The sequence below is a fragment of the Lampris incognitus genome, chromosome 17 (genome assembly GCF_029633865.1).
Source record: "Lampris incognitus isolate fLamInc1 chromosome 17, fLamInc1.hap2, whole genome shotgun sequence".
Lineage (NCBI taxonomy): Eukaryota > Metazoa > Chordata > Actinopteri > Lampriformes > Lampridae > Lampris > Lampris incognitus.
This window is the reverse complement of record NC_079227.1, coordinates 11,958,638-11,983,540: the sequence shown is the minus strand read 5'-3', so window position 1 is coordinate 11,983,540 and position 24,903 is coordinate 11,958,638. Positions and strand designations below refer to the sequence as shown.

Genomic DNA, 24,903 nt, shown 5'->3' with positions numbered 1-24,903 from the left:
TCACATTATTCAGATCATGGGAAGTGTGACGGTGCTGTATTTAATGAAGATATATATTTATTTTGTCTGTGCTCACATACATAAAGCAATATCCATATTGTTGTGAAGACACGATCAAAACTGAAAAGTCTAGCCAAAACGTTGAGTACTATGACACATTAAAATCATCATATTTTCAAAACAATTTTGGTTAGTCTTGTCCATTTGCTTTTGTTTGGATGCTCTCCCCGTGTCTGCATGGGTTTCCTCCAGGGGCTCCGGTTTCCTCCCACAGTCCAGACATGCAAGTCAGGTGATCTGGCCGTACTAAATTGCCCCTAAGTGTGTGTGTGTGTGTGTGTGTGTGGGGGGGGGGGGCTGTGATGACCTGGCGGCCTGTCCAGGGTGTCTCCCCGCCTGCCACCCAATGACTGCTGGAATAGCCTCCAGCATCCCCACGACCCTGAGAGCAGGATAAGCGGTTCAGATGGATGGATTTATGAAGCTGGGTTTCCACAATGTTCTTCAGTGTGATGTTTTGACAATTTCTCTTCATCACAACCTGGTTAAGTTTCACGAGTCATTATCCCTCTGTTTCCTTGTCTTCTGCTTCATCGCTGTCATCAGAGACGTCTTCCTCTTCATCCGAGTCTTCCTCCTCCTCAGGAGCACTAAGTAGAGGATGAATGACGGTGAAATGACTTGTCAAAATACCATCAGATAAGACGGTTTCATTCGAGAAAATGTTAACCTGAGGAATCCTCTCACTTCAGTAGCAGTCACAAATCTAAAAACTATGTGTAATAAAGCTGTTTTCCTGAGGTATAGATATGACTAGTAAATATCAGTAGAGGTTGCTGATGACTGAAACAGAGAACCCCCCCAACGCACATTTCCTCAGATTTCTACATTCAAATACACAGGAAAAGCGTAGCCGAGTTAATTTTGTTGTGGTTTGACAAAACTTGGTTCGCACTCACAGTTGTCAGTAAATTATCCAGCAATTGGATCAAATTGAAATCTGGCAAAGCAGTTTGAAAATGGCATTCATTACCTCCATTTCTGAATTTGTTTTTCCTTTCTTGTTTCAATTTGTAGTTATTATTCATGTCACTGAACAACCAAGGTCAAGATTTAGGTGGAATTCCACACAGCACCTTTAACATGGGATAAGGGATATCCAAACTCTCACCATCTGGGTCTGTTGAGATTCATACATTCTCTTCCCGAGTCAACATCAAATGGATCTGCAAAAAAGAAAGCCCAGTAACCTTTTACAATACAAAAACACCTACAGTCCTGTGGCCATGGCATTAACTGAATCGATGTATGAAATTACAGCCTACAAGTGCAAGAGGTGTCCGACACACGTCAGCTTTCTTGCACCCATTTTTTAGACATAGAAATTCAAATTTCTAATTTACAGAGAATATATAAAAAATGTATATTTAAATAAATGTTATCTTAAATTTGTGTTAAATCAAAATGTCACGAATGGCACTGAACCAAGTCAGACTATTGTCATGTAAAAAAAATATTTGGCAAACACTGATTCACGTGTAACATTTGATATCACTACGGTCATTGCTAAAAAATAGATTTTTACACAATTGGAAAAGATTTCTATTTCTATATGTTCCAGTGAACTGTGACATTTTAACCTTCGCCAATATGTTAATTTGTTGTCTTGGATCAAGTAACTTTTTTTTTTAATTCCTTTTTTTGCCCTTTGTTTTCTGTAATTTCTCTCTATGTGCTCTAGATCTAACTTTGTCTCGTATCCCATCAAGAAAAATAGAGTTCCGAGACTGTTACATAATCAACACCTTTCACGACAGTTTCAATGTCTATATCTGTAGAGTATGTCAAAGACATAAAAATATACATTTTTTAATTTATAATGAATAATATAATAAGTTATCATTTATAATAAAAAAGATCATAATGAAATTAAATATTCAATTATTGATGGCCATTATCAAAGGTCAACTCAATGCAGAAAGACGGGGCTAGCAGTAGCAGCAGGAACGCTGTCTGTGTGTGGACACCGCACGCGTGCGAGTTGCAGCTGTTCAGTGAGGTGGCTGTCACGCATAAGTAAAGGTAAAGGTAGGTGGTGTGGACCAGGCCTGAGTGATCATGTTTGACACGATTGGGCCACTGGATCAGATGACCAACAACGTCACTGACTTTACACAATTGGTCGCGCCAAGAGACACGAGGGAGAGCGCTCAGTTAAAGCATCTAAATAACAATCTGAAAAAGCACCCACTGGTGAATTCATAAAAGGACTGCGTGGCTTTTGTGGTCGCTAAACCTGCACAAATAAAACAAAAAGAAACCGTGTAATTCTCAAAGCACCCGCAAAGGGTTAAATGCACCCCTAACTGCGCTGCCAAGCAGCGTCTTGGTGCTCCAGTACTATTTACACTTATTTAAATGAGGTAATATGCATACATTTGGCACAAAATTGTCCCCTTTCTATGCAAATAAGCCTCATTGCAAAACACCAGTGCTAATAGCCACACAAAGAGTGTGTCCTCAGAGAGTTAAGTTTCCTTTATTAATCCCCTTGGAGAAATTCAATTACTGCAAATAAACCCATCCTAGCTGTGATCTGTGTAGCTAGGAGCAGCGGGCTGTTGCCTTCATGCAGAGCCCGGGGGCCAACTCCAGTTCTTTTCCCATTGCCTTGCTCAGGGGCACACACAGGAGTATTAAACCTAACATGCATGTTTCTTTTGATGGTGGGAGGAAACTGGAGCACCCGGAGAAAACCCACCGCAGACACGGGGAGAACATGCAAACTCCAAACAGAGGATGACTGGGATGAACCCCAAGGTTGGACAACCCTGGGGTTCAAACCCAGTACCTTCTTGCTGTGAGGCGACAGTGCTAACCACTGGGCCACCGTGCAGGTAAGAGTTGGTGGTAACTAATGCCCGGACTTTCAGGGATTATGGCAGCAGTGATTGTAGCCTGGCGAAGACATCGTCATGCCACGCATACTCGTGAGCAGATATTTCGAAGGAGAATATCACTTTTTGGTTTAACTGAGACTGACATCATTCGCTGATACAGGTTGCCAGGTCTAATAATTCTTGCTATACTTGATAACATCAAGGATGACATTGAACCTGCCCACGGTGTTCTTGGCACAAAGCCACCATTTATACTTTGCCACATGGATAATTGCAATGGGCATGTTTGCACTGTAATATCATTAGTGCTAATATCTTTTGTGAATCGGACCTCGAGACGGGGCAGATGGCGGTTGCAAGTGATTGCACTTGCCGCTGATAGCATCATGCCGCCGCAATCCATTCTTTATGAATTGGCTTGTCAATACAGAGTGAGACTTTTAGAAAAACGAGACATCTGCAAATAGAAACAGATGAAAGAAGAGGGGGAGTTAATACTTATAATTACATTTAAATAAAGTTCTCTTTCAAATCAAACATCCCAAGATGAGTGGAAAGTATTGTTCTTGCAATTGTTATTTAGAGGCTTTTTCTTTTTCTCGGACATAGCTTAACCATGTCATGTGATATGCTGCTTTAGTACTTTAACAACAAATATTACTTGGACCACTACAGAAATTGGCCCACAATTTCGAACATTGGGCATACACGGTCCAGCCATATACTGGGTTTTGACCTAGTCTGGTTATTATATTAGGACCTCCATTACCAAATTCCTCCTTCTCTGGGACAGCGGTGAGGTAGTCTTTCTCCACAGAAAGCAGTTCTTCCTCCGATTGGCATGCTGCATAGCGCTCCAGTAGATCTTTATTGAGCTCCAGGAACACCATCCCCCACTTGAACTTCTTCAGCAGAAGCATTGCTAAGTCATTAAAACCTGCAAAATCCAAACATTATTTTTCACTACCACAAGGTATAGTTACTAAAATCGAAAAGTTTTAACAAATTCACCTCTGCCAAAGCCTTACCTACAATACAGAAGGTGGCAGCAAAAGCCTCGACACAGGATAACTTGCAAGGCTTCCCGTAGTTTACTGGATTTGCGGCTACGAGGTAAGGAAGTAACCTGGGATGGGCTCCAATCATCTTATTGAAGGGAGTCTCTTCAAGTTTGGCCCAGGAACAATCAATCACTGCCAGTCCATTCCGAGCCACAATCTCTCTACGTAAATCAATTGTAAATCAATTCCAACTTCAGACAACACAGGAGTCAGCTTAGCAAAAATATTTACAGAAATTGTAATCCTAACGAACACCCCTATTACAGATGCACGGCCATCTACATGTAGCTTTCATGTCCTTCACTATCTCTCCAAACCTGGTAGTGTGAAACAATCAATTCTTATCATCTTACAGTCCATTGACACTGGAGGCCTTCAAACATATAATATTTGACCTAATATAATGTAAGGCCTTAACAAACCACTTTTAGTTTATATTTTGTTTCAACTTTAAACTTACTCAGGGGGTGGAGTAAGCAAGTATGCTCTTCTAAAGTACTGCCCCACTTTACATTCTTACCCAGGAGGTGCCCAATAAAACCAGTCTTTCACTGTTGGCAACGGAGCAGCTCTATTCAACCAAACGAAGGTTACATGCCTTGCTGAAGGGCACTTTAACAGTAGCTGCTGACGGAGAATGCTTCATTTACTTTCTTCACAAAGTTGTGTGGAGAGTTGAACCACCAACAAGCTCATCTCTGTACTCTCAATTCAATACTGTACCCCATCGTTGTCCACCAACCGAACATTACTGTGTCTTTGTATCTCTGTGGCAGCTCAGATTCCCGATCATATAAAAGTAGACTACAAACATTAATGATATAAACCTATGAAGTTACTCACAACACACCTGTCTGCTGGAGTCACATACTTGGTGCCCATGGGACTCAGTATCAGCCCATTAAACCTTTGGTTAAGGCGTAGGTTACGCACAAAGCCCTTGCGCACCAGCTTCCTGCCGGTGCAGCGCTTGGGATCACAGTGACCCAACTCCCACATAGCGAGTGGGCAGGGTAGTTTCACCTGAACGGCCTCTGCCCCCTCCTCTGCATGGAGACTCGCTGGAAACGGGGGGGGGGTGACATGTACAAGTGCTATATCATTAAACAGCGACTAAACAACGACAATATACTGCATTAAGTTTATACTGAGGCTTAACAGCTTGCACGCCATTAAGTAAACAGACACACGAATCATTATGAGACATGGGTGATTATATTTCACGTGGAGAAATTGTAGTAGGCTGGCACAAAAAATAAAACTAACGTTGTAGAGCTACACAGTATTGGGCTTTACCTTCGACTGCGGCATGCACGTCTTCTGTGAAAGTCTCTAAACACTTTCCCTTCATTTTGTGCCGTTTATCTTTTCCCCTGTTTTCGGGGCGCTCAAATTTTCCATGTTTCTTCCGCCCCATGTTGCGTTCAGTGGTTAGTTAGGCAACCAGCATAAAGGTAACAAAAAAACCCAACCCACAGTCATAACACAGTTTAAAACGACCATCAGCGGTATATTACAACATTGCCTGCTCTATTTAGCAAGCTAGTCACTAACACTGGACGATGTAAGAGTCCTCAGAGCTGTAATCTCCACTACTTTAGTAAGAGGTCCTTCGGATAGTAACATCGATTGTCACCTTAAACCTATTTTTGTCTGCCTGGCTAACGCTGACGTTATGCTACACATGTGCTAAAGATACCAACTTTTGCGGAAATACGCAGGCCGGGCAATAAACTACACATGTGCAGACAGTTTTTTTGATCACGTGTCGTGTCATGTGACGTTCCGTCAATTTAGTAAATTTGACGCTAGATCCGACGGGGTGTAGGCACGGAAGTAGCCGTGATTGGCTGTTGCAGCCGTAATTGGCTGTTGCATCGGCCAATAGATAGCGCGGAACCTCGAAGCGCACTGACTCGAAACAAATGACCTGCACTGAAACATTTAGCTAACTAGCTTACAACTGACCTTAACATTGCCAAATCGTACTGTAACCCTAATCCTAACCCTACCGCTATTGCTATCGCTAGCTAACTAACGTTAACTTAATTCGCCCCAACTATTGCTCCGGCAGTCAGCGCGCTTCGAGGTTCCGCGCTGTCTATTGGCCGACGCAACAGCCAATCACGACTACTTCCGTGCCTACATCCCGTAGGATCTAGCGTCAACCTTTCGTAGACAGACAACGCAGCGGCTATGTCGGATAGCCGGTCTCTTTCTCACAGTAAACTATAGTATATACGTATATTCGTATATATATTCATTTAAACAAGAATTTAATCATGCACTTTGTGCCTGAAGGAATATATCCCGCAATGGGGACATGGATGGTCTTCTTATCCCTTTTCAGTAAGTATTTAATATAGTTTGTGACTTCGCCATGCCTGCATGGATGCAGTTTTCATTAAGCAATAGAGGTTTTGAAAATTGTTGACCGAGTTTATTGACATTTCTTGTAGTTACCCATGTATTCGCCGGTAAAATGAAGATAGTCGAGGAACCGAACACATTTGGGTAAGCAGGAAACTGTAATATGACGTTAGTGATTTAGATTGCGCTTCCTCATTAAGCTATGACATTTCTTTCCCCATCTCCTAAGATTAAACAATCCATTTTTGGCTCAAGGAAGCAGACTACAGCCTAAAGTGACTCCTTCTCCAGTGTCAGGTAACATAGTCTTAGGCAAGATTCATAATTCAACATTTTGAACAATCGGAAAAAACTTGGAAACATAATCCCCCTGCATAGCTGTAATGATGGCTACTGTCATTCTTTCCTGAAGGCCCAACACACCTCCATCGGTTAGCTGGAAAGTGCTTCAGTTACATCGAGTCAACGTAAGTATTTCACATCATATATAATCTAAACAATATTTCTTGAGGCATAATCAATAATCCAGGTAACGAAATCCCAGAAAGTTGAATCTATTCAAGTGGACACAAAGTTGAGTGGGAGAAACGTTTCACTACTCATCTAAGTGAGTTTGTCCATCTCAGCTGACCACAGGTATCCCCAACCTTATCTCCTAACCCCGGTTATAAGGTTGGGATTCCTACAGTCAGCTGAGACTGACAAAGTCACTTAAATGAGTGATAAAATGTTTCTCCCACTAAACTTTGTATCCAGGTGAACTGATTCAACTTTCTGGAATCTAAACATTACATCTCCTCCCTACCTTGTCCCTTAATTTCATATTTGCCGCAATTATGCCTCCTTCTGTGTCTGCTGATTGCATTGCTGATGCATGTTACGTGCAGTGTACATGACAAAAAGACATGACATTTTTTTTAACTGGTTGTTTCACAGATATAAATATGAATTCTGTCCATTCCACAATGTCACGCAGCATGAGCAGTCATTCAGATGGAACGCCTACAACGGGATACTAGGGTGAGTGGGTCTCATACACCAGGAGCCAATACGGTGCATGTGTCTTATTTTGTGACCACCTCCATTTGTTTACCTGTCAGGATCTGGCAGGAGTGGGAGATCGCAAACAACACTTTCACAGGCATGTGGATGAGGGAGGGGGATGCGTGTGGAAATAAAAACAGGCAAACCAAGGTCAGTGGGACTACTCTGAACATCTTATTCATATTTTTTTCCAAAACAGTTGTTGAGTCTCACAGAATATACAGATATTATCCATTTGTGATGGTTAATTCTGGCTCTTTTACACTTGGTCCACAAAAAACTGTTTTGCAGTTTAGGTATTTTGATAAGTGTAGATATGTTGACAATTATATCTGTAGCACGTTACATATCTAAAACAAAATAAACTGTGTTCATGTACTTGTGTCTTAATCTCAAACATCTTGTCAAGACTAACTCCTTGTGAATGCAAATTAACTGGAATGTCAGTGAACTTGAAATTTGAATGGCATGTCATAAGATATAGCCTCTGAGGAACAGTGAATTAATCTCTTCACATCGTGTTTGCACAGGTGGTTCTCATCTGCGGTGGAAGCAGCAAACTGGCGAGTGTATCGGAGCCCAGCACCTGTGTGTACACTCTGACCTTTGAGACCCCACTCGTCTGCCATCCACATTCTCTGTTAGGTAAGATGGAGGTAGAGTTCTTCTCCTGATGGTTCAACGCTACTGATATTTGTTCTCTGATCAGCTGTCTTCTGTCTCCTTCAGTTTACCCAACTCTGAGTGAGAGACTGCAGACAGAATGGGATGAAGCTGAACAGGCTCGATACGAGGGTCTGATTACGGAGCAAGTAACTACCAGTTTGGCCTTGAGATAATACGTCCTAGCTCTCACTTGCTTTACCCCTGCCATTGACAGGAAGGGCGCTGTCCAATTTCTCACTTCCAAGATATGCATGTACGCCTGCGTCATACTGCTAAACTTACAACATCCAAGCCTTAACTGATCCCAGGGCAGTTCTGGCTCATGTACTAAGCCCGCCCTCACTAAAATTATGACCTACTATATTGATCCCAGTAAATAAGTGGTCTCATACTAGTTGTGCACAGCTTTTCATTCCAGCCAGTCACATCAGCTGATTTTCACTAATCACAATTTCAACGAGAGGCGAGAGAACTAATGTTTGGTTGGAATCAAACCCTGCATACGCAAGTCTTTTCAGAGACCCCTGCCAAAGACAGGCTCTCCTTTTGCTTACAACTCCCCCAGAAACACACAAATGGCTAATGTTTGATCATGATTTCATTCCAGTCATTGAGTTCACACTGTGGTCCGCTAACACACACTGTTCACAACAGGGGTACAACAACTTGCTGAAAGATATTTTTGAAGATGCTGGTTTCTTGAAGAGCCAAAAGGTGAAGGTGAAGCTGGATGTCAAAGCACCCTCGAAAACACACGACTCCTTTCAGAAATGCACTGAGGTACTTACAATGATCCCCAAACTGTGTTTTCCTGTGCAAATGATGATACGTACTGTGTACAATGTCATCCCAATTAGGTTTCACAGTTTGAGCTGTAGTCATTTCCTCACACTGTTGTTTATTTGCAAAGGACTTCCTCAAACAGAGGGAAGAAATTGAGAGCCTGCGCGCCATTCTCACTCAACACAACATACCGTTTGAGACAAACGCACGTAAGTCGACTCAGTCAGATTATTTCCTTATGCACATTCAAATCGGGTCTCATCAAAATATTTTCATATTACAACTGGCTGCAATGTCATTGTCTTCTCTGTAAGTTACAGGTGAAGTGAAGAGTACCGTCAGTGTGACAGCTCAGAGCCGACACCTGAGAGGAGACACCGGCCTCATTGCAGATCAACAGGGATAACCGGCTTCCTTTTCAAAATAATGTTTGTACACGTTTTGATCGGTGTTCAGTATTGAAACTGCTGACATTGGTTAGTGGTATGACCGTCAGCACGTCGCCGCGAAACTGAACATTTCAACAACAAGCATCTCAAGATAAGTGTGAAGTGATTTGTGGACCAGTGAAGAAACATCTTTTGTAATACATACTTCCAAATCTAAATTGGATGAAGATCTGAAAATTATTTATAATTTATTGCCCATCCCTTTGGAGAACTGCAGAGGAACTTTCAAAGCCAGGACTTCAGGACTATCTACAGGAGTAAAACAGCAAAGGTGACTGTTACAAAGATTGCCAATATGGTTTTGGGTAATAAATGAGTACTGTATGAGCACATAATGCAGCATGTGTCTTTTTGTTTGGACACCAAAGAATCCCTTTCATGTGTTTTGCATTCAAACAGTTGGTTAGTCTTGGTGATTTAAACGCCTCTCTGACCATGTGTGGTCACAATGTGATTCTGTAGCTTGGAAATAGCTCTTGGCGTGATTGATTTTCGTCATCTTTCTCACCCGAAAGTACAAGAAATGTGAAGATATAATCTATTCACGAGATCAGCCCTCAGTTTTTGGTGGGCACAATGAAATGCAGGATTTTAACAAACTACTTTGTGCTTTCAGGGCAATTTATGTCATATGAGGGTTAATCCTCTGCGGTTTCAAACTTTTAACATTTGGTTTACTGGGTCACCGAGGACAAAGTCTTCCCCAAACTCCCTGTCATTCTTTTACCAACAGCTCCATGGCGCTCCACCTGTAAACGCAGCTGACGCTGCAACCATTTCATCCAGATGCCTTCATCTTTCTTCATTTACCAATGCCGGTGTCCTCATACTGACCCCAGCTCAGTCTGCTAAATGTCTTCCACATGAACTGTTGGCGGGTGAATGACTGACTTTGTGGAATATTCCTTTATTTTTGTCTATCTTTGACTGTCATTCCTTACTTTGTGAAGGGCAAATTGGTCCAAGTATTCAAATATCCAACAGCTTATTTTCCACCCAGTGGTATTTAACGGTTTTATTTTGACTGAGGAGAGTAATGACACATCAAAATGAAGAAACGGAAGTCCTCATCCTTAAACGACGAAGCACACTGTGCCGGAAAGACTTATTATATTGTCTTCCAACGCAAGCCTGGCAGTTAGGTTTGACAAAGCAAGGCCCAAACGCATAGAAAGGGTGTTTCCTTAGACCAAATGTCTCCCTTCCCAGACATCAGAGACCCTGTAAGACCGCCAGTAACCAGAAGTAAACTCGTGTATTGACACAGACTCCAGGACTGAAAGTTACAGGTGGTCATGGATGCTAGTCATTGCTGGCCTATATTTCAGGAATGGTGCATCCGTCAGTCACCTAAAGCTAAGCCAAACCACAGACGTTCCCAAGGCCTGTAATCTCAGCAACGTCCTTTATATTGTTAGGAGCAGCACACAAGCACATTTCTTTCTATCCTAAATGACAAAAATGTGGGGAAGAGTCTGAAAGCCGCCATAATGTAAAATCAGCTCATCTTCTCTGAGCACCAGGGTCAGTTTATAGAGTGACCCATCAGCAGAAATGCGTCAACTTAAAATAAAAACATAAATATTGCGTCCGGGTGGCATGGCGGTCTACGCCGTTGCCTCCCAACACGGGGATCGCCGGTTCGAAACCCCGTGTTACCTCCAGCTTGGTCAGGCGTCTAGCCTAAAGACACAATAGGCCACGTCTGGGGTTGGGAAGCCGTATATGGGTGTGTCCTGGTCACCGTACTAGCGCCTCCTCTGGTCGGTCGGGGTGCCTGTTCGGGGGGGAGGGGGAACTGGGGGGGGGGGATAGCGTGATCCTCCCACGCGCTACGTCCCCCTGGCGAAACTCCTCACTGTCAGGTGAAAAGAAACGGCTGGTGACTGCACATGTAAAAAAAATTTTTTAAAAAAATCCGAAAAAAACATGAATACAGTCATTTAGACAGCTTTGTCCCAGATTCCTATACTTTATTACAATCTTACAAAAAGGATTTGATTTTATCAACAGCCTATTCATATTATACAGTTTGAAGACGGGGACCCAACGCTTGTGAGTATCCAGGAAATAAAAGATAGAAAAATGAAATGAAACCAATATGAAGCAATTAAAACTAATCACATTACCTAATACATTTGGATGCCTGTGAATCTGGTTATGTTCACCCTGTGAGAAGTTCTCCAGACCCGGATATGAAAGTCACTTTTTGGTCAGAATTCTACACAGTTAGGCTGCAGTCCAGCCACAGCAATCAGCATATCAGGATCATGACGATATGGACAGGATATTAACAGATTCAGACACAGAACGTGGACGCACAGTCGTGTGATCTCAAAGTCTGGTATTAAAATATAAAACTTGTTTTGTAAGGCTTTTTGGGTATTACCAGTGACATATGTAATTCTGAAATGAGAGGGGTAACAGTAGCCTGGGGCCCACACTGATAAATAAGCGAACTATTTGAGACAGGCAGCTGCATGTGGTGTTTTGTAGGTCAGGAGAGCAGCTGGACGACCTCTCTGGCTCTTTGCATCCTCTTCCGGGCGTCCTCGTCCTCTGGAGTGGCTCCCAGCTCCTTAACGAGGGTTTCTGCCTTCTGGATGGTGGTGTCTCTGGCGCCCCCACGCAGTCCCTCCAGGTACAACAGGAGTACGGAGAAGCTCTGGTCAGGAACCTGAGGAGAGAAGGAACTACGGCGTAAAGACCTCCACATTACGTCTCATCTCCACCAAGGATGGAAGAGACCAAGAATGCAAAAATATGATGTTCAATATATGTTTATGAGCTGCAATTTCTGCAGTGTTAACCAACAGGGTGCCAAAGGTTTTGCACATGCCATGTGTACAATTTTTTCCACTCTATTACTACCACGACTACTACTACTTTCGGCTGCTCCCGTTAGGAGTCGCCACAGCGGATCATCCGTTTCCATCTGTTCCTGTCCTCTGCATCTTCTTCTGTCACGCCAGCCACCTGCATGTCCTCTCTCACCACATCCATAAACCTCCTCTTTGGCCTTCCTCTTTTCCTCTTCCCTGGCAGCTCCATGTTCAGCATCCTTCTCCCAATATACAAGTCAATTCAATTTTATTTGTATAGCCCAAAATCACAAATTACACATTTGCCTCAAGGGGCTTTACAGCAACACAACATCCTGTCCTTAGACCCTCGCATTGGATAAGGAACAACTCCCTAAAAGAACAAAACAAAACATTTAACAGGGAGGAAAAATAGGAAGAAACCTCAGGGAGAGCAACAGAGGAGGGATCTCTCTCCTAAGACGGACAACGTGCAATGGATGTTGTGTGTACACAATTTACAGAATACAACATTGAAAGAGGATAACAGAATTATAAAATATATTAAAAATATGATGAGGAGGAGGATGCCAAGCAGTGTCCAGGCGCCACCGGAACAGGACCCGAGCCACGCGATCAGCATCTCTATGTAGACAAAAACTTTTTTTTAAAAAGCATCGGCTTTGTGTCGATGCAGTTCCCCACTGGGGACTGGGGTTCACGCCCCAGTCTCGTCAGATCCGACTATGGCCGGATTCGATGAAGCAGCAATAATTGGCAACGCTGTCTGCAGGAGGGGGGCGGAGTCAGCTCTAGTTTGTCACATAAATGCTTCTCTGTGTGTTGGAAAAAGCAGTGGTTTGGCCTGGATTCGCCTCGCCACAGAAGTGACGAGGCGTCTCCTTCGAGACTGCCGGCCGGAGAGATGCAGTTGGCAAACGCATGCAGTACGAGGGTGGATGTTTGAACTAAAATAGGGATTGATTGGCCACTAAATTGGGAGAAAAGGTGAAAAATCAGAAATAATTTTTTTTAAAAAAGCATCTCTCCAGCATCTCTCCTCCACACATGTCCAACCCATCTCAATCTTGCCTCTCTTGCTTTGTCTCCAAACCATCCAACCTGAGCTGTCCCTCTAATATACTCGTTCCTAATCCTGTCATTCTTCGTCACTCCCATCAAAAATCTTAACATCTTCAACTCTGCCACTACCAGCTTCGCCTCCTGTCTTTTTGTCAGCACCACCATCTCCAAACCATATAACATAGCTGGTCTCACTGCCACCTTGAAAACCTTCCCTTTAACTCTTGCTGGTACCCTTCTGTCACAAATCACTCCCGACACTCTTCTCCAACCACTCCACCCTGCCTACATTCTCTTCTTCACCTCTCTTCTGCTCTTCTTCTCTTCTCCCTGTTACTTTGGACAGTGGACCCCAAGTATTTAAACTCATATGTCTTCGTCACATTACTCCTTGCATCCTCACTATTCCACTGTCCTCCCTCTCATTCACGAATTTGGTATTCCGTCTTGCTCCTACTGACTTTCATTCCTCTTCTCTCCAGTCCATACCTCCACCTCTCCAGGCTCTCCTCCACCTGCATCCTACTCTCACTAAAGATCACAATGTCATCCATGAACATCATAGTCCACAGAGACTCCTGCCTGATATCGTCCATCAACTTGTCCATCACCATTGAAAACAAGAAAGGGCTCAGAGCCGATCCTTGATGTAATCCCACCTCCACTTTGAACCCATCTGTCATTCCTACAGCATACCTCACCACAGTCACACTTCCCTCATACATATCCTGCACCACTCCTACATAGTTCTCTGCAACTCCTGACTTCCTCATACAAAACCACACCTCCAATCTATTACTAGCATTAGTAAATTCAGCAAATGTATAGTAACACTGATGTGGGCAGAAATATGTCATATTTTAGACTGTGGCCTGCAGATGCCACATTCATTTATTTTCCACTTAAAATATCAACAAAAACCACAGTATGATGTTGATGCTCAATCTTAATGTACATGTTAATTCATCTAAATTATTTTGCCCTTTAATAGAACTGGATCCAGTCTCCAGTTCATAAATATGGGTAAATTTCAAATTGTTAATTTTTATGGCTGAATAAAATTGTATTTCTAAACAATATCTGGATTACTTGTTGAATTTTGAACCATCTGTATGTTTAAAAGTGAACTGAAATTGGCTGAAAGATTGGCTGACCGTCTGGGAGACAGTCCCTTCTTAAGTGTTGTCAACCACATTTGTTTCCTCAGCTGAGACAGAAGTCATTGAAAACCCCCAGCGGAAATTTTAACTCAAAAGAAAGTATTTTTAAAGGAACTATAGACTTTATCGACATTGATTCGGCATTCAAATATACATAGAACCCCAACCATATATACTTTGTACTTTTTCAAATATTTTTTGGGGGGGGGTTCTCCCCTTTTCTCCCCAATTGTACTTGGCCAATTACTCCACTCTTCCGAGCTGTCCTGGTCGCTGCTCCACCCCCTCTGCCGATCCGGGGAGGGCTGCAGACTACCACATGCCTTCTCCAATACATGTGGAGTCACTAGCCGCTTCTTTTCACCTGACAGTGAGGAGTTTCGCCAGGGGGACGGATCACACTATTCCCCCCAGTTCCACCTCCCCCCTGAACAGGCGCCCCAACTGATCAGAGGAGGCGCTAGTGCAGTGACTAGGACACATACCCACATCCGGCTTCCCACCCGCAGACACGGCCAACTGTGTCTGTAGGGACGCCTGACCAAGCCAGCGGTAACATGGGGATTCGAACCAGCGATCCCCGTGTTGGTAGGCAACGCAATAGACCGCTACGCTACCCGGATGCCCTTTAATATTACTTTAGACTGTTTTGCTTGTATGTCCTTCCACTTTTTTCCAATACTTTTCTCAAGTTTGGTGTTATATCTGAGTGGCACAGTGTACAAGAGCCATAAGAAAGAAGGTATTGTGAAAACGGCACAGATTGTTCAGAGAGTGGTTCTGGGCTGCATGGAGGCAGTTTTGGGTCCCAGGTCCCAAAAGATTAGAGGTGAAGACGCAGGATCTACCTTGTCCGAATCAAACATGTGCTGCAGCAACCACGTCTGCCTGGTCTTCTGAAACTTCCACACCTTCCTGTTTTCTGCCCAGCTGGAAGGACATAAACCTCAAGACAGTTAGCTTAATTTACATACCACGATTGGTAATTCAAAATGCAATGCATGTTTCATATAAAAAGGTGAAAGCCAACATTTTGTTTACATACAAATAGCAAAGGTTGACGCTAAATGCTAAAAGACAATGTTGACATTTAGATTCTTTGCATACAGGGTTTTGGTACTCTATAACTGCTTATAACAATTCAGCATACATCTGCAGAGATGCACTTGGTCCATGTCAAGATTAGACCCAGTCTTACCAGGTCAGGTAATCCAAGGCCTGTTGTGGTTCAATGGGCCTAGATTCCTGGACTTTATCCTTTGTTTTGTCCTCCTCTTTGAGCTTCTTCTTCTCCTCTTTCTTACGGATCTTCTTCAGCTTTCGCTCCAGGACCCGTCGCTCCTCTGGACTCAAGTCCTCCTCGCCTTCCATCACCTCCTCCACTTCCTCGAGGTGTGCAGGCGGCTCCACAATCTGTCAACAAACCAAAATGACAGCACATTCACGTTTTCTAATCTGGTTCTGGTTTATCTGCATTTATGGGCCACTTTCTCTGTGGACCTTTATAATTTGACCTTTGTTTGGAGCCAACGTTATCTGACAGACTTCAGAGCGTCAACATGGTGCACATTTACAACACAGAAACATAATAATATTGTGGTGTCCGTTTAGCGTAGCAGTCTATTCCGTTGCCTACCAACACAGGAATCACAAGTTCGAATCCCTGTGTTACCTCCGCCTTGGTCAGGTGTCCTCTACAGACACAATTGGCCGTGTCTGCGGGTGGGAAGCCGGATGTGGGTATGCGTCCGGGTTGCTACACTAGCGCCTCCTCTGGTCAGTCGGCACACCTGTTTGAGGGGGAGGGGGAACTGGGGGGAATAGCGTGATCCTCCCACATGCTAATTCTCCCTGGCGAAACTCCTCACTGTCAGGAGAAAAGAAGCAGCTGGCGACTCCACATGTATCGGAGGAGGCATGTGGTAGTCTGCAGGCCTCCCCGGATCGGCAGAGGGGGTGGAGCAGCGACAGGGAGGGTAATTACCCAGTGGGGTAATTGGCCAGATACAAATAGGGGGAAAAGGGGGGGAAATTCAAAAAGCATAGCCCCATGGTCCTTGCGGTCTTTATGGTGACATTCATCTTCCAGCCCTTCTCTGCCATGGTGCTGTTGAGGGGGGCATGGCTAAAGGAGGAGGAGGAGGAGGCGCTGAGCTGCCGGGAGCAGGCGTTCCTCAGCGTGATTGAGATGGTGATGGTGGTGTTTTCCGGGAGCAAATTAAGTATGCTGATGGTATACTGGCGGACTAATGAGAATCTGCTGGGACTGGTCCACCAGCCGAGATACACAGGGGAATCACAGACCGACCAACATGAAGCAGTGCCCCAAATAGAGATGATGCACACCCCCAGGAGACTAAGACCTAGAGGACAGGATGGGAAGTCCTCAAACCGAGGCCTCGACAAAATGGATTCCCTACATCGAGAGGAGCTCAGTGAGAACCTTCAACCAATGTGTTTTTTTTTCTAAGGTTCGCTGCCGCTTATTAGTTAATGGTCACAACCATATTTGCATATGAAACTGTTTTGTTTATAAGGGTGGGGATACCTGCCGTCAGTTTAGACCGAAGAGGTCACTTAGTTGAGTGATGAAACGTATCTGTCCATAAAAGTTGTGTCCAGATGAACTGATTCAATCTTCTTTTGATTCACAGAGGAAAGCTCTGGTCGATTTCACAACACATGCAATAATTTCCAGAAGTGGCAGGACCATTCCTGTCAATATTCCTGCTACTTCTGAACTGATATATGTGCCACAAGATGATTATATGGAGTCAGTAACCAGAGGCGGGGTCAGGAGAGTTATGGGCGGAGCCAGGGGTGGGACAATCCTTCACTGCCCTTTGGTTTTTCAGGAAACCCAGAGGCACCTGTTCCAGGAAGGACATAACCAGGAGCAGGAGTGTGATGGGCTACGGGCACCATGCCTGATGATGCAATTGCTTCAAGTGGTTTGTCGTCTTCCCGAGCCATACATCTAAAATCATCACATTCTAGTGTTGTGCGCTGGGGCACCGCTTTGGTGAAATGGCTACTACACTTTCACATTACATGAGAATTGTAAATACTTTGAAAGGAAACAGCCCATTTCCCTGGTGAGTTCTGGCAACTGATCTATGACAGATCATAGTAACCTCTAAGAACGTGTGTGTGTGCGTGTGTGTGAGAGAGAGAATTAATTAATTGTTTGAGTGGCTGTTGCAGCTAGAAAAGCGCTATGTAAAATGCGACTTGACTGATTGATTGATTAGTGGACCGGCAAAATATTTGCTTAGTGACCATTTAGGTAATGGCAACCAGCTCACTCCTGAATATGAAATTCTCCATCTTTCCTTGTTACAGACAATTGTTTTTTCCTCCCCAGAAATGGTAACTGGTCTTTCTCAAATGCAGTTTCTCTACAGCAAATTAATACAAAACTGTAAAGGGACCAAGCCATGACAAGACAACAATGACATCACATGACATGGCTTGTCAAAGAAACCCACGCAGACACAGGGAGAACATACAAACTCCACACTGAGGACGACCTGGGATGACCCCCCCCCCCAAGGTTAGACTACCCTGGGGCTCGAACCCGGGACCTTCTTGCTGTGAGGTGACCGCACTAACCACTGCGCCACTGTGCTGTGGGTTTCCTCCAGGTGCTCCAGTTTCCTCCCACAGTCCAAAGACATGTAGGTCAGGTGAATCGGCTGTACTAAATTGTCCCTAGGTGTGAATGTGTGTCGGTCCTGTGATGGACTGGCGGCCTGTCCAGGGTGTCTCCCTGTCTGCCGCCCAATGACTGCTGGGATAGGCTCCAGCATCCCCGCGACCCTGAGAGCAGGATAAGCGGCTTGGGCAATGGATGTAAAGGGACCACTGAAGTAGTAAGTGTGGTATACAGGATTTACAGCACAGCTATCGAGCCCTCGGAGCGCTGGGTAAACTGACGCAGGTTTTTCAGATTATTCAGTTTCGACGTCATCAAACACAGACTCAGTGCGGCTGTTAAAGTCAGTAAATGTTTCCAGTTTGTCAAAAGGGAACCATAAATAAATCCACAATATGACGCATGACATTCACTACAGAATAAGGAGGTTGGTCGCCCACAGGATCAGAAGGAGGCCTTGACTTCTGCTGTGGGTCTGACCCACAAAAAAAAAGGAAAACCGACGCCAAGCAGACCGGAGCAAAACAAAGGCGACAAAGGTGTGAAACACCCTCATTGAGTACTGCCGTGTCAGGGCCCATCGAAGCACCTTCACTTTGTTTTGTGTAAATAAGCCGCGGTTGTCCCACAGTTGCCATGGCGCCTCCCGGCTCCCATATTTACATATTTTAACATTCGACATTATGGTCACAGCTCACGCTTCGCCCAACCCATGTTGGGAAATCAGTCTCAATTCTCCGTAAGACTTCAGGGGTGGATTAAACCACACAGAGAGCGATGAATGAAATAAAAACAAGCCCATAATAAAAGCTTAACCAATCATGGCTATGATCCACTAACATCCATTTACTCAACAGACGTTTTTAACCGAAGGGACAAACAAGAGATTGAAGACACGAGAGGGAAAGGGTGGAAAACATGGCAGGAAACAAAATACACATTTTCATGCTCGGCCATGTCATCAGAGAACTCCTGTGTAAAGTCTGACAAGTGACCAAAATGTGATCAGCACCATTAACTAAGCTTGTGTGTGTGTGTGTGTGTGTGTGTATGTATGTATGTATGTGTGTGTGTATGTGTGTGTGTGTGTGAGAGAGTGAGTGAGGGTGAGAGAGGGTGTATGTGTGTGTTGCCTTTCTTGCTCTGAGGAGTGGGTGGTACCAGACTAGCCAGCAGAGGAGGAGACGGGGGGGGGCCTTGAGTTCGCTCAGTTTCATACGTCTTCACGAGATGTACAATGTCGACCGTTTTCATGACCACGGCACTTGGGAAGGACGACAGCGTTTTAACAGGATTAAAAGCTGAACACAGAGACTTGAGTAAGTTTTCAGGCTGTTTGCAACTCATTCTGACATTCTGTGAAATGAAAGAGCATCACAGTTTGCACTGAGTACGCAAATTATGAAAGCTGATGGAAGCCACTGCATCCGTCTTCACTGTCACTTATTTGCAACTGCTGCATTTTCATTTTAGGGTTAAAGAATAATGTTCTACCGCAAGAGCTGAGGGACAATTCTAATCAAGCTTTTCTAACATGACTGAGTCTGACCACTTTGAAACAGTAGACTATAACTTTAAAATATGAGGTAGATTTTAGATTCTAACCCTTAAATGAGTCTTGAAAAATAAGCTGTATAGTTTGATATATAGTTGTAGTTATTGTGAAATCATTTTTTTGTTGAGTGCTGTTTGATAGCAAAGTAAAGCCATGCAGCTATCACAAATGAGTAAAATCTGACTTTTCAGTAGCACATTATCTCCATGCAACTACAAGGTAAATATATTAAATCATTCCTACTCGGTATTATCACCATAGCTGACCGTTACTCACTGACTTCATATGCACAGTTTAGGTCTCCTGGACGGCTACTCTTCAGCTGAAAATGAATCCGAAAAGGAGAAACTGAAAAAGAGATAGTGACTTACTGCTGTCCTCACCCGTGTCCAGAGCCCCGAGGGGAAACTGGATAGTCCATCTGACTGGGACGGCTGCACAAATTGGAAACATACATGACGCAAGACACACAGCGGTGTCTAGAAAAACAGAAACAGTCATGGCACCCTAGGCCATCCGAACACCGGCACCGAATCCATGGGACAGGGCAACATGAACCTGAGAATGTATGCAGAATATCCAGAGGCCACTGGGAAGAATGTCACAATGCATCCGGCTGGATCCTTGGCAGCGGTGTCGAGTCTCACACGGGAGACTTGGGAGCGTCACGAGCACTATGCCATCAGCCTGTTCCTCTCCTCCCTGTACACCATATTCCTGTTTCCTGTGGGATTTATCGGCAACATCCTGATCCCGGTAGTGAACCTGGACCGCCGGGGTCAACTGACCGCCCCTGATCTGTACTTCGTAAATCTGGCAGTCGCCGACTTCATTCTGGTGGCTGACTCCTTGATTGAAGTGTTCAACCTGAGGGCAGGATACTATGATGTCGCTGCACTTTGCACCTTCATGGCCCTCCTCCAGCAGATCAACATGTACAGCAGCGTGTTTTTCCTCACCTGGATGAGCTTCGACCGCTACAAAGCGCTGACAGGCGCCATGGGCCGTGGCGTGCCACATGCCCGCCTCAGTTGCTGCCTGATCTGGGTGTCCTCGTCCCTGCTTGCCATGCTGCCCTTCATCGTGGAGCAGGCTCGCCACGCAGGCGACCAGCACTTCTGCTACGCCAACATGTCCCAGGTCCAGTGGCTGGAGGTGACGCTGGGCTTTCTGGCACCATTCTTTGTCCTGGGCGTGTGCTACTGGAGGATTTGGCAGTCACTGAGCCATGGACACTGGGAGCAGTGCGGGCTGCAACGGCGCCCCCGCAGACAAAAGGCCCTGCAGATGATCTCAGCAGCCGTCCTGGTCTTCTTCATCTGCTGGCTACCAAAGAATGTCTTTGTCAGCGTTCACCTCCTGAGGGGGGATGTGGGAGGGAGCACCCTGTGGCACGACTACCCCCTGACGGCACACATGGTCAACCTGGCAGCCTTCTCCAACAGCTGCCTGAACCCGCTCATCTACAGCTTCCTTGGAGAGACTTTTCGAAACAAGCTGAGGCTCTTTCTCAGGCAGAAGGCCAGCTGGGCCAAGCTGTACTGCTCCACCTCAGGGAACTCCACCAGCTCACCCGAAGGAATACTTAGTCGCACGATATGCAAAGGAAGATACGAATCCCCTCCATTCTTTCAGAGCTCTACCTGCCTCCCACAGGCCGTCACTGCTCCCTTGAATCAAAACTCACCACAACTATTTCATCACACACCCTCAGTGAACAGCTAGGTCTGCTGGCCATTGATATCAATGACTTTACTGACTTAATCGTCATATTAGGTTTCCCTAGAAGTGAAACTCATCAACAAATTTAGAAGTTGATCGTCAGTATATTTATGTATGCTTTTGTGTTCTTTATTTTTTTGTCAGCTGTTTTATAGGTCAATTGTCATGTTCTAAGTTATCACAGGTAGATGGTTTTTTTCACGGGAGGCAATTTAGATCAATGCTCAGTATTGATCAGATTTTAAACTCTTACCTCCTCTTTTTTCGCCTTCTTCCGCTTCTTTTTTTGTTCGGTGTTTTCTTTGTCTTTGAGTTTATGGCTTTTTCCCTGTTTTTTGCAGTCTGGTTCATTTTGAATTTCTGGAATTATCAGTGTTGGCTCCTGAATAAAATTAAAAGATAAATAAAAAACAAAACACAGTTGATTGACAGATGCTTTCAATTGGTGTCACCACCACAGTGACCCAGTCAACAGTACCTTCCACTCACCTCTATTTCGGTATTCTTCTTTTTCTTCTTTTTCTTCTTCAATTTTCTCTCCAATTCCTCATCAACACACACCTCTGTCTCATCTGAGCTAATTTTCTTCCTTTTGGAACCGCTGCTTTTGGGCACCAACTCCAGAGACTTGCTCTTCGCCATGAAAGAGATTCCTCCTGCAAACAGAAACAAATGTTTGGTTGACAGACAGACAGATACACAAACATGTGTCCTAGAACCAAACAAACCACCGACCCTGGGGTCTTACAAATGCGATTTAATTAAGTTTCATATTACATACAAGGAAACTAGTTTCTTCTTTACAGAGGTCTGGGTTCAGGGTTGGGTACAGAACGCTTTCCACTAAAGTCGGAACATGACTTCATCAGTTGGGGGTTTTGCCTTCAGCTGAGGACCAGTCCCTCTAAAGTAATTTCTAAACTTTAGAAAGACTGCATTTCTTTAGAATTTATATACATACTTGCAGAAAACATTTCAATACATTATTACCGCCACATTGAATAGCCATTGCACCCAATGTAGTCAGGGCTGCAATGAGAAAACTAGAGGTGATTTTGAAGAAAGTTTGAGCAAGCCAAGTAAAGTACATCAAGAGAAACTCACATGAGTGGGTGTGTCGGACATCCTGTGTCTCATCCCTGGAAACTACTAGAACTGTATTAACAGCCAAATCATTGATTTCAAAAGCTAAATTGGCAGGTTGGGTCATCTTTAAGTAAACCCTCATCACTATAATATTGAGAAGGTTCAGCTCTAGCTTGTTAAGGCCAGGTCATACTTCTGCATCAGCTCAAATAAACGTCTCTGCGAAGCAACAGAGAGAGGAGGTTTCTGAGTGGCCGTGACTTGCAAAGGCACAGCCATAAACACCTCAAAGGTATGCTGGCCGTGTCTGCACGGCTTTGCAACATAACAATGCTAAAGATCGAGCAGAGAAAATCTGGTACTGTGATATCAACAGAAAAACCAAAACAGTTGCAGGGACAAAAGAAGCGGACTCAATATACATATATAGAGACACAACACGGGATGAAATACTAATAACACAACGCAGAACATAATGAAAAAATGGATTTGCACCAATCAGCCAAAACACTAAAACAACTGACAAGTATCAGGAACAGGAATCAGGAACAACTGACTGTCATTTCTTTCATGTACTTGTGTACACAAAAGAAACGAAATTCCGTTTCACCCAGCCCACAGCAGTGCAACATAAAAGACAAAAACACATCCCAAATTTCCCAAAAATAACACCACCAAAAACATACAAAAACAGAGAGAAGAAAAACACACACACACACACACACACACACACACACACACACAAACAGTTAACAACACAGTCCACTCAGTGCAACACAGTCCAAAAATTCCACTGGCCAGAGAACGAACGCCAGCCAGGATGACTGTCGTAATTGCTGGTCTGCATTGGCTAACAGTTAGCTTAGCCTGCCCCGCTTCCGCATCCTGTCAGACCGCCCTCGGTGTTTCCTCCTTGGGCACAGCTCCAGCAGGGCCATGGTCCCTGGGCCCACCGGACGCTGCAGACCAGGCTCCCCCAGCTGATCCAACGCCAGCTCTCCCAGCCCGACACCTTCAACACACCTCTCCGCACTCCAACACTATAACAAAGGGCCGCTGCCAGACCGCCCTCGGTGTTATCGAGGGCGGTCTGGCAGCTAGTCTTTCTGACTAGACCAAGCTAGTCAGAAAGACTAGCTTGATTCAATTCCTTTGGATATTCATAGCAACGGTATTCGCTGATGGCAGTGGCCTCTTTCAGCAGGATAATCCCGCTGCCACACTGCAAAAATTGTTCAGGAATGGTTTGAGGAACATGAAAAAGAGTTCAAGGTGTTGCTTTGGTCTCCAAATTCCCCAGATCTTAATCTGATCGAGCATCTGCGGGATGTGCTGGGAAAACAAGTCCGATCCATGGAGGCCCCACCTTGCAACCTACAGAACTTAAAGGATCTGCTGCTAACGTCTTGGTGCCAGATACCAGAGGACACCTTCAGAGGTTTTGCGGAGTCCATGCCTTGACAGGTCAGAGCTGTTTTGGAGGCACGAGGGAGACCTACACAATATTAGGCAGTTTTGGCTGATTGCTGAACACCTAAGGTGTTCTTGCTTTATTTTACTGTTTTGCTCAGTTTTCTTGTGTCCATTTTAAGAATTCTTTGGCAATTCCTCTGTAATGTGATTTTGACACTGTCCTGTAGGGCACCCGCAAGCACATGCAAGTATGTAGGCAAACACCTATGTATGCACAAGTGTCAATATACCACACACACTCGCAAACACACAGACATTTAAGCATAAAGCTACCCTTACAAGATAATCATCTTGTGCTGCTGCAGAAAAAATAATGCATGAGACAATTTGATCTCAATTGAAAAGCCTGCAGAAATGAATACGCATAAATGACTGTAAACTAACTTTTGCCAAGTTAGGAATGGTGCTCTGTGATCAGCCTGTGCAGGAAAGTTCTCATCCAAGTACCCTGTTTACACTTGACAATTATGTCAAACTGGAGCTGAAAGCGCTATCAAGAGTACTAGGTCTTAATGTTTCCCTACCACGTTTAAGATTGTAGAGATATTACAGTTAACTGACCTATTCCCCCTTTATGTTAGACTGATTCGGAATAGACTCTTAAACATATTTTACACCTGCATATGCACATTTCTCTCTCTGATTCCCAAGCAAGTATTAGTTAACTCAAAGCTAAATAAAAGAGAACTGCATTGGGTCCAATTATCCAAATTTAAACTGAGTATTTCCATATCCCTGGGAAAAGGCTGCTTACCTCTGTAGACACATTACCTTTAAAATTGTTAAATGGTATTTTAACAAGTATTACTTACCAAAGTAACCGTACAAACTGAAGCGCTGAGTTTTGTGGCACCGCCAACAAGCATGGGAACTCAAACCAGGAAGTGCTGTAGTTTAGTGAAAAATGATTGGACAAATCCACAGGGTCGCGTCGCGATTGGACAATGTGTGCGTAACCGGAAAATGGCTCTTGATTTTGAGTGATGAAACGCTTCAAATGATCTTATCTCTTCGGTGTACATCAATTGCTTCAAGTCTGTTTTTTTTTCCCAAAAATTTGTGTGTGTGTAGAGTTAGGGTAAAATTCTGAGCAAA

General features: G+C 44.3%; 4 protein-coding genes across 4 annotated transcripts; 2 read left to right on the top strand and 2 right to left on the bottom strand.

The window, feature by feature from the left end:
* Positions 1-39: 39 nt before the first annotated feature.
* Positions 40-5,680, bottom strand: tsr3 (TSR3 ribosome maturation factor). The gene is made up of 6 exons (XM_056297492.1): positions 5,258-5,680; positions 4,812-5,022; positions 3,929-4,122; positions 3,670-3,837; positions 1,172-1,226; positions 40-650 (listed from the first exon to the last, which is right to left on the bottom strand). The coding sequence occupies exons 1-6, from the start codon at positions 5,376-5,378 to the stop codon at positions 563-565; spliced, it is 837 nt and encodes a 278-aa protein (XP_056153467.1). The 5' UTR covers positions 5,379-5,680; the 3' UTR covers positions 40-562.
* Positions 5,681-6,118: 438 nt separating this feature from the next.
* gnptg (N-acetylglucosamine-1-phosphate transferase subunit gamma) lies at positions 6,119-9,598 on the top strand. Its single transcript, XM_056297441.1, has 11 exons — positions 6,119-6,310; positions 6,421-6,475; positions 6,561-6,628; positions 6,744-6,798; positions 7,268-7,351; positions 7,432-7,525; positions 7,906-8,020; positions 8,105-8,187; positions 8,696-8,821; positions 8,952-9,033; positions 9,145-9,598. The coding sequence occupies exons 1-11, from the start codon at positions 6,244-6,246 to the stop codon at positions 9,228-9,230; spliced, it is 915 nt and encodes a 304-aa protein (XP_056153416.1). The 5' UTR covers positions 6,119-6,243; the 3' UTR covers positions 9,231-9,598.
* Positions 9,599-11,114: 1,516 nt separating this feature from the next.
* Positions 11,115-24,672, bottom strand: LOC130127657 (uncharacterized protein C7orf50 homolog). The gene is made up of 6 exons (XM_056297361.1): positions 24,621-24,672; positions 21,739-21,905; positions 21,503-21,631; positions 15,516-15,730; positions 15,166-15,247; positions 11,115-11,950 (listed from the first exon to the last, which is right to left on the bottom strand). Exons 2-6 carry the CDS (start codon positions 21,889-21,891, stop codon positions 11,771-11,773), a joined length of 759 nt encoding a protein of 252 aa, XP_056153336.1. The 5' UTR covers positions 21,892-21,905; positions 24,621-24,672; the 3' UTR covers positions 11,115-11,770.
* On the top strand, positions 20,080-21,252 carry LOC130127835 (G-protein coupled estrogen receptor 1-like). Its single transcript, XM_056297556.1, has one exon. It carries the CDS (start codon positions 20,080-20,082, stop codon positions 21,250-21,252), a length of 1,173 nt encoding a protein of 390 aa, XP_056153531.1.
* Positions 24,673-24,903: the final 231 nt, after the last annotated feature.